This window comes from Diabrotica virgifera, chromosome 1 (assembly GCF_917563875.1).
Source record: "Diabrotica virgifera virgifera chromosome 1, PGI_DIABVI_V3a".
In the NCBI taxonomy this organism is placed as follows: domain Eukaryota; kingdom Metazoa; phylum Arthropoda; class Insecta; order Coleoptera; family Chrysomelidae; genus Diabrotica; species Diabrotica virgifera.
In genome coordinates, this window is record NC_065443.1 from 228411617 (window position 1) to 228422222 (window position 10606).

Sequence of the window (10606 nt, forward strand, 5' to 3'; positions counted from 1 at the left end):
ACCAGAGTTATAGCCAATGAAAAATAGATTCATATTCACCAAATTTCAAATAGAATATTTCGACGTGAAATATCCAAAAAATTAAGCACTTTTTGGGGAAAACCCATTATAACTTTTTTAAAGTGTTTAAAAAAAGCTTTATTTCTGTTTTTACAAAAAGTTTCTAGCATTAAATTTAAGCAAGTTAAGCTCAAAATAAAATCGGCCCCTTTTGTTTTTGCAAAAAAAGTCGGGAAGACCACCCCCTAATTAGCAACTTAAATGAAATTAATCGTTACCGCTCCACAAATTATTTTACTTACGTTGTCTTTATATGATCTGTAAGTTTTATCAATTCAAAGTGCTCATTTTTGAAAAAATTTGGTTTCAAAGTAAAATTTTTAAAAATTTAAATTTTCAAAAATATGCTTTTTTTCAAAATAACTTAAAAATTGTTAGAGATACCAAAAATCTCGAAAAACAAAAAAAAAAGATTTGCTTTTCTGAATATCATGTATTTTTTTGTTTTTCTGTTAGACAAAAATTGATTAAGATTTGGTGTTTCTAAATTTGCATACATTCGTGATCAATGACTCGTTCAACCCCTTTTAACTACTGTCCTTTCAATAATAAGGACTTTGAACCGATGAAACTTACAGATTATATAAACAATATATACACGAGTCAAGAAACTTGTGAAGTCGTAACAATTAAGTTCATTTACAATACTAATTAGGGGGTGATTTTCTCGATTTTTTTACTAAAACCAAAAGGGACTAACTTTATTTTGAGCGTAACTTGTTTAATTTTGATGCTAGAAATTTTTTTATAAAACAAAAAAGAAGCTTTTTTTAAACACTTTAAATAAGTTGTAATGAGTTTTTCCCGAAATGTGCTACATTTTTGGTTATTTCACGTTAAAATATTCCATTTGGAATTTGACGAATATGAACCTATTTTTCATTAGCTATAACTCTGCTTCTACTAGGTGTAGAGACGTGATATATACATACGGTGACCATATGTACTTATTTAAGTAGGACAGTACTTATTTTTAAATATTGTCCTAATGTACTTTAAAACCTTTCTAAGGACACGCGAATGTACTTATTTTTTCTAAAAAATGAATATTTTTATCTTTTACTACTTTTAAACAAATTTCTTTGTATACTGTTCCAGGTATTGCAGCTTTTGTGTCTTGATGGTTTCCAATATTTTCATTCTTTTGTTGACTCTTCTCATTACTTCGTTGTTTGTTACAGGCTCGGTCCATGCGATCTTCAGGTACCTTCACCCACAGTTCAAATGCTTCCAACTTTTTAGTAGTCGAACTTGCCAGCCTAACTCTCAAGTCTTAATTATTTCAGTTCTCTTGCACAAACTACCTTTCTCATTTTATTGAAGTTGGTTCTTGCCTTCTCTATTCGAACTTTAATTTCTTTGGAGTAATCGTTTGTGTGATTAATTATTGTGCCAAGATAGTTGTAGTTTTCAACTTGTTCTAAATTCAGGCTTTTATCATTATTTTGGGTTTTTGATATCCTCATAAATTTAGTTTTCTTGATGTTTACTGATAATCCATATTGTTCTCCATACTCAACTATCTTGCTCATTAGCTTTTGGAGGTCTTGGAGGTTGTCCGCTATTATGATAGTGTCGTCCGCATATCTAATGTTGTTAATTGGCGTTCCATTTAGGTACCTTTATTCCTGCTGTTTCTTCCTCAAGAACTTTTTTCATAATTTCTTCAGAGTATGTATTGAATAGTAGTAGTGACAATACACAGCCCTGTCGCACTCCTCTTTTAATTTTGAACTCTTCTGATGTGTGTTCGTTAATGCGTATGTGTGCCTGCTGTTTATAATATAGATTTGTTATAATTCAAAGGTCATTGTATTGTAATTGTTTTGCTTTGAGGACGTCCATTAGCTCTTTGTGGCGGACTTTATCGAAAGCCTTGTTGTAATCTATGAAACAGACGTACATATCCTGGTTCACATCCAAGCATCTCTGGATTAGTAATGTAAATCCAAAGTGGGTTTCTTCAATATTCATATCAAGTGTGGTAAATGTGTTTATGAATGATCTTTAAAAACATTTTAAGTGTGTGAGACATCAGGCTTATGGTGCGGTGGTCGTACACAAAACTTCACTGCACAAGTGAAACATTTTTACACGATATGTGTAACCTACCTAGAAAACGGGAGTACAAATTTTCATGAATTAAAACTATTCAAAAGCATAGATCTAAAGTGGGCTCCACACTCTCGGCGAAGTTACTTCGCCAAAGTTGTCCGAAGTACCCTCTCTACACACTCGTTCTACTTCGCGAGGAAGTGCGATACCGACAAAGAGCGGTGCGATACCGACAAAGATCCCTTTGACCAGACCGACAGAAAATGGAAGTAGAACGAAGTGAGGCAAAGTTACACAAGGTGGCGGTCTACACTTTCGTACTTGTTGAACCTCGATCGACTTCGGCGAGAGTGTGGAGCTCGCATAAGAAGTGAAATAACATGGAACGATGTTTGTTATTCTCTAGAAGCTTTTAAATTGTATATCAAGGCAACTAGTCCTGTCGCCAGGGGGGGTACAACGGCCTCCTGTATTCAGATGGACTTACCCAAGTTTTTTTTATGTATTTTGACCCGTAGAACACGAATTTTTTGGGTAACAGTTGATCCGGATGTCGATAAGATTGTTATAAACAAAGAAGTTGAGGAATTACATAACAGCGATTTCTCGGAAAACAAAACATGTTTTTGTATTTTTTGGGCCATTCTAACCAAAAAGTGTTCCTACAAATTTTTTCGTAGGATGCATAGTTTTCGAGATAAACGCGGTTGAACTTTCAAAAAATCGAAAAATTGCAATTTTTGAACCCGAATAACTTTTTATTAAAAAATAAAATAGCAATTCTGCTTACCGCATTTGAAAGTTCAAGTCAAAGTATATCGGTTTTAGTTATTTGCATTGCTAAAAATTTATTATTTTATTGTTAAACAAAAGTATAAACACCTAGTGCTGGAGTGATGTTTTCAATAATTTCTCATTTAAATTCGAACGAGTAGGTAGAGTAGGTACAAGTGCAAGCGAGGCTATTTCTACGTAGCATGCATGTAAACGCATGTATTAGGCACGGGAAACACTATGTGTTTATAGCTTTTTTTAGCAATAAACACATAAATTTTTAGCAATGTATATATTCGAAACCGATAGAATTTGACTTGAACTTTCAAATGCGGTAAGCAGAATTGCTATTCTATTTTTTAATCAAAAGTTATTCGGGTTCAAAAATTGCAATTTTTCGATTTTTTGAAAGTTCAACCGTGTTTATCTCGAAAACTATGCATCCTACGAAAAAACTTGTAGGAACATTTTTTGGTTAGAATGGCCCAAAAAATACAAAAACATGTTTTGTTTTGCGAGAAATCGCTGTTATGTAATTCCTCAACTTCTTTGTTTATAACAATCTTATCGACATCCGGATCAACTGTTACCCAAAAAATTCGTGTTCTACGGGCCAAAATACATAATAAAAACTTGGGTAAGTCCATCTGAATACAGGAGGCCGTTGTACCCCCCCTGGCGACAGGACTAAACCATGTTAAACGAAGATCAACTCTTTGACGAACTGGGAATTTTGAAAGACGTGGCTACAAGTGAAAAAATGGCTGAGTGGAACAGAAAAGAAAAAAATATTCAGGATCGATCGCTTAAAGTTTTTAAGTGTGTAGATCAATTCAAACTGAAAAACTTACAAATATTATGCGAATTTATTTTTTCCCTTCCGGGTACTAGTGCGGCTATCGAGTGTTTATTTTCTGTAATAAATAATTATTATTGGCCGTCGGAAAAGTCGCAAATGTCCATATCCACTCTCAAGGCAGCGATGCTGGTGAACGCAAATTTTGATGAGACTTGTATGAAATGTTTCATTTAAGTACTTCAGTCGAAGCCGGCTTCTTAAATTAATTTTAAGTTCAGAAAAATATGAATGATGCAAAAAACCGGAAGAAGATGAGGCTATTCCAGGTCTCTCATCTAAAAACTCTTAATTACAGGCTTGTAACTTTTTCAAAATGAAAGTAATGTGTTATATTTAGTTTAATTGATATAATTTTTTATGTTTAGCTACATAGTTCATTTATTTTTTAATTCCAAAAAGTTATATTTGTCCAATAACAAGATACATTTTGCGTTTTTAATACATTTTTGTTTTTTGTACTTTTATTTCTTTAAAAAGATATGGTCACCGTATATATACACCATTTTTTAAAATTTTTTACAGGCTATATTTTTGCTAAGAATGTTTTTTCGACAAAATACTTACTATTTGAGTTACTTGCGAAAAACCGTCTAAAAGCGTGGTTATTTTGTTGAAAAAATGAACATATTCACTGCCAAATAACTCGAAAAGTATTGACTTAGTGAAAAAACTCTAGAACAAAAGTTACTTAAAATTAGCCAGTTTATCCATTTCCTGACTTTCTTTGGACGAATATTTTTTCACCCCCAAGAGGGGGTGGAAACCACCCCCAGGGCAAATGCACATATCGGCACAATATCACTTTTTTCTTTGACTTGTTAGCTATGTGTATGCCAAATTTCATGTCAATCCAAGCGGTTCTTTAAAATTTAGAGATTTTGCAATATTTTACCGTTAAAGAACGGACTAATAGGCCAACAACTTAGTTCTATTACACAAAAATATAATAAATTAACTACATATAAATAAACACTACTTTCCTATGAAACAACAATAACGAATACTTAAAATAATACACTACTGCACTGAACAGATGACGCAGGTTTGTCAAAATGACAGTGAAAATTTCTCTATGTTGCCTAATTAGTTAGGTATTAGTTATAATATGTTCGATTTCTTGTTAGAAATAAAACATTTTAGTAGGTCCAAAATGACACAAAATCTAGGCATGGGATAAAAAAGTTTATTTGAAGAAAGTGTATTTTTTTTGTTCTTCTTAATGGCGGTATAGGCTCGTTTTTTAATATTGTATTTAATTACAGAGTAATTTCCACATATTAATATATTTCTCAAATTGGGCTCTGTACTGCCATTCTTTATTATATTACGAATATGTGTGCCAAATATCTCGACAAAATATTGAAAATTACAGCCGCAATCTTGGACCGCGTTTGTTGCTACCTGTTGATCGCTACTGTAGCCTCTTAAAACTTATATTTGCCTTATATTTGTTGTCATATCTCAAAGTCGAAATTTTATGCTATATTATGTTTTGAAGATTAGGCTCAAACAAATTGAAATTCCATAGTGAGCCGTCAATGAAAGGGATACATTTTATTTATCTCACGAGAATCGTAAAAAATGGCAAAGGCATTTATATATTTAACAGCTTTAAAAAAACTGACTTCATTTGTAGAAAAATGAAAAAATGGCATGCCATGTGAAATAATTATACACTCTTCACCTTTAAAACGTATTTTGGTTTTTGCCGATGGGACACACTAACCAAAAGATATCAGATTTTTAATATCGACTTCATACAAATTTTATTTAGAAAAATTATTTCGCACGTCAATGACATTCAAAATCGCCGGTCGCTTCAAGCGTTGTTTGTGAGAGATCGGTTCACTCTACAGAAAAAATACTAATAACTATTTTTGTTTAAAATTATCTCAGCTACGAGGGGGTTTTAGGAGGAAGCTCGGGGGTAGGAGTGGCAAACTCTTTTGCATCTCTTTTGGGGTTCCAAAATTGACATTCTAAACACAATTCAGCTTGTTTGTATGGGCTTTAGAGGTTAAGTGGTACTTTCGTCTTTTAGAACTGGACTATTAAGAATAAGACGAAGGTGTCAACCATTCATTCTACGTCATGTCTCTTCTACTTTATTTTAATTTCATGTTGGTTAAAATAATCATTATTTTACCATTATTTGTGTCCTTATTTTGGACAGTTACAGTATGCGGCAAAATAAACAGTACTGAAAGGAATATTGAAAAAAAATTTATGACATGACTAATTTATATACACTGCGGTACAAAAAAATCAATCCACTAAAAATTTGGTCATTTTTGATGTTTCGAATTTCCTAAACCTTTTGTCCGATTTAAGCGATTTTTTACCTCGTTATAGCCTTATTCATTGACAATATCGCTGTAATAATATTGTTGCTAGACAGTCAAACTGTCATTGTATACCGGGTGTACGAATCAAACTGTGCTTTTTTCTCAAAGTTCGCATCACCCTGTGGATTATTCTATCATTTATAAAATACTGAAATTAAAACCCAACTATAGCATCAGGTTTTCTTAACATTTTGTCTTTCGATCGATTCGCTTATGTTGGATAATAAAAAAGTTAGGTACTTTAACAACTGGCCATGTTCGTCATCAGTACATAGTGTTTCTAAATAAGTGCTACAAACTTTAAGGGGTAATTTTACATGAGAAAATAATGACAATTTGCTTTATAATCATATGTCCGCAAACACTTCGTTTCCAAGATACGGGATGTCAATTTTTTTTACAAACTGACGATTTATTTATTGCTTTAAAACCAATTAAGATATGCAGATGAAATTTGGTGGGTTTTAAGACGTAGTTATTGCACATTTTTTAACATACAATTAAAAATTGTATATTCACCATTGGCGTGCGTACGGGTAATATTATCGGTCAGAATACCCGTTTGCGCGCCAATGGTGAATATTAAATTCTTAATTGTATGTCAAAAAATGTGAAATAACTACGTCTTAAAACCCAGCAAATTTGATTTGCATATCTCAACTGGTTTTGAAGCAATAAATAAATCGTCAGTTTGTAAAAAAAATTAAACATCCTGTATCTCGGAAACGAAGCGTTTCCGGACATACGGTTATAAAGCAAATTGTCATTATTTTCTCATGCAAAATTACCCCTTAAAGTTTGTCGCACTTATTTAGAAACACCCTGTACTTATGACGAACATGGCCAGTTGTTAAAGTACCTAACTTTTTTATTATCCAACATAAGTGAATCAATCGAAAGACAAAATGTTAAGAAAACCTGAGGCTATAGTTGGGTTTTAATTTCAGTATTTTATAAATGCTAGAATAATCCACAGGGTGTGGTAAACTTTGAGAAAAAAACACAGTTTGATTCGTACACCCGGTATACAATGACAGTTTGACTGTCTAGCAACAATATTATTACAGCGATACTGTCAATGAATAATGCTATAACGTGGTAAAAAATCACTTAAACCGGACAACAGGTTTAGGAAATTCGAAACATCAAAAATGGCCAATTTTTTAGTGGATCGATTTTTTTGCACCGCAGTGGTGCAAATCCCGAAAGAGGTCGATTTTTATTTTTAAATTATAATTCATACTAGTGACGTCATCCATCTGGACGTGATGATGTAATGGATGATTTTTTTAAATGAGAATAGGGGTCGTGTGATAGCTCGTTCGAAAGGTTATTTAATTATCTATTCACTAATATAAACATTAACATAATTATTTATACAGGGGGCCCAAAATTTTTTGTTTGAATTAAATTAATTGAGACAAAAAGAAGAATGTATATAATTGATCATTTAACTCGAAATACATTTCAAAGTGGTCCTAAAACAGGAAAAAATGTTTATTTGATAAATAAATATTGTTTTTCGCTTAAATTCAATATTAAAGCTGCCACCCACCTGCCTCTTAGCAGTTTGAACATTTAATTTAAGCGAAAAGCAATGTTTATTTTTCAAATTAACATTTCTTTCTGTTTTCTGACAGCAGTAAAACGTATTTTGCATTAAATAAATTGCATACATTCTTCTTTTTGTCTCAATTAATTTAATTAAAAAATATATTTTTTGGGCATCCTGTATAAATAATTATGGTAATGTTTATATTAGTGAATAGAGAATTGGATAACCTTTCGAATGAGCTATCACACGACTCCTATTCTCATTTAAAAAAAATCATCGATTGCGTCATCACGCCCAGATGGATGACGTCACTAGTATGATATACAGGGTGTCTGCGTAACTTGTAAGCATACGGGAAACTTTTTTAATATCAATTTTACGAAAAAAAGTTATTCTTCATAAAGTGCTCTGCATAGTCTAAAACCTAGGATGCAATCATCAGGTATCAAATTTTATCAATTATATACGAGGTATAACCAAAAATATGAATTTCGCTCAAGAGTAAAGTGCCTTTATATTGCATAATATCGAAAATTGTTATTAAGAAAAGTTGTTTGTAATTAAAAATTATGTTATAATATGCATTTACACTCCTCTAATTAAAAAATTTTTTTTGAAAATTTTTCTCAAATTACGGATACCCAACATCATTTTTATTTAAGATAACTCCGTTATTATTAATTTTGCGAAAGAAGTTATTCTTTATAAAAATGTCTGAATAGTCCAAAAACTAAGATGCAATCATAAGATATCAATTGTTTTTCAATTCTATACGAGCTATGTCAAAAATATGAATTTCGCTCAAAAGTAAAATACCTTTATAGTTTACAATATTTCAAATAAAAGGATGCCACTGCATATTGAAACATAGTTTTTAATTCTGAACAACTTTTTATAATAACAAATTTCAATATTGTGAACAATAAAGGTCCTTTACTCTTCAGCGAAATTCATGTTTTTTGACATACCTCGTATAAAATTGACAAAATTTATTATCTTATAATTTTATCTTAGTTGTTAGACTATGCAAAACTTTTTATAAAGAATAACTTTTTGTCGTAAAATTAATAATAATGGAGCTATCATAAATAAAAATGATCTTGGGTGTACGTGATTTGAGGAAAATTTTCAAAAAAAAAATTTTCAATTAGAAGAGTGCAAATGCAGATTATAACATAATTTTTAATTACAAACAACTTTTCTCAATGACAATTTTCGATATTGTGAAATATAAAGGCACTTTACTCTGGAGCGAAATTCATATTCTTTGACATACCTCGTATACCATTGATAAAATGTTATATCTGATGATTGCTTCTTAGGTTTAGACTATGCAGAGCATTTTATAAAGAATAACTTTTTTTCGTAAAATTGATATTAAAAAAGGTTCCCATATGGTTCCAAGTTACGCAGACACACTACCAAAAAATTATAATTTAAAAATAAATATCGACCTGATTTTAGAGTTATCTCCAGAGTCGCCAATTCTTGAGAAAATGAATTTATTCCAACTTAAACGTCCTCACTGTGTGTTATAACGACGTTTGGTAACCACTCAGTACCTTTCGGCTCATTACACATAATATACAAATTTGAGTCATACGCTTTTTAGAACTGTTTATTTTGCTGCATACCGTATTTGAAACTAATGAAATAATTATGTTAGAGACTTTGAAGAAAAATGTTTATTTATTATTTTTGTTTCGTTATAGTCTCAATTCCAATTTTTTTCAGATGGTCCCGTAAAAAAATACAGCTCCATCAAGCAGTGCCACATCCCACAAAACGGTCAAGAATGTGAGAACTTCCTTAAGAACCTAAAGAACATGTATCCTAGCTCCAAAGTGGAGTTGTTCAACAATCAGTGTAAAACCTGTGACAAGACAGGTTGTAATAAGTCAGGAGCTTCCACAACAATGCCAATACTATTCACGCTTCTCGTATCTTATGTATTATGTAAATTAATGTAAGGAATGTACGAGTTAAATAAATTACTGTTAATTGAAGATAATAGTTTTATTAAAGTGCTACAAGGTTAATTTCGAGATTCAGTATTTGATGTACTACTAATAGGCCTGCATCCCGCGTACCAAAAAAAGTTGATTATTAGCAACAGGGAACACTGGAACAGGGGAAGTTTTAATTGTGGATCAGTTTAAAAATTTGGAACGTCAGATTACGAAAACGCCCCATGTATTTTATCGGACAGAACTTCCAATTTGTTTATTACTGTTTCATTAAACTCTCATGCAAAAATCAGACTGCTATTTATCACCAATATAATTCCTGTCGGGCAGATTGCAATTGCGCGCAGCGGTCAGGGTTCTCAACAGGGTGTCTAAGTTTTATTTACTTCTTATTCGTTTTGAACGGAAATTTTGCTAATTTTAAAAAACTAATTAATTAAAAAATTGATATATTATATATATTATATATTATACAGTACAATTTTCAAAGGAGGAAGACCTAACCCTTCGGTCCAAACCTAACTTTCGGGTATTAGAGTGTAGAGTACCCCAGGAGGTATTTGACCGCTGCGCGCAATCACAATATACCGTTCCTGTCATTTGACAAATTCTTCGTGTTTGACTCATTAAAATGCCCAGTTGGTCATAAATACCAGTCTGATTTTTGCATGAGAGTTTAATGAAATGGTAACAAATCAATTGGAAGTTCTGTCCGACAAAATACATGGAACGTTTTCGTAGTCTGACGTACCAAATTTTTTGTTCCACAATTGAAACTTCCCCTGTTCCAGTGTTCCTACACATTAAAGTTTGTCCGACTAGACACCGTTAAGCTATTAACAAATTTTCAGCTTGCTATTAATCAACTTTTTTTGGGTACGAGGGATCCAGGTCTATAACTACAATCAATAAATATGAAAATGTATTTATTCACGCTTACTAGAGATCTTGTTTCTAAACAAGCCAAATTGTCAACATTAGTATCACACGA

General features: G+C 31.9%; 1 protein-coding gene across 2 annotated transcripts in view; it reads left to right on the forward strand.

Moving 5' to 3' along the window:
- The window catches only part of LOC126879056 (uncharacterized), a 148371-nt gene extending 138712 nt beyond the window's left edge, over window positions 1-9659 (forward strand). For both annotated transcript variants that reach the window (XM_050641949.1, XM_050641950.1), the window contains exon 3: window positions 9383-9659. In XM_050641949.1, coding sequence (XP_050497906.1) covers window positions 9383-9618 — 236 coding nt within the window. In that variant the 3' untranslated portion in view covers window positions 9619-9659. The remainder of the gene's footprint in view (window positions 1-9382) is intronic.
- Window positions 9660-10606: the final 947 nt, after the last annotated feature.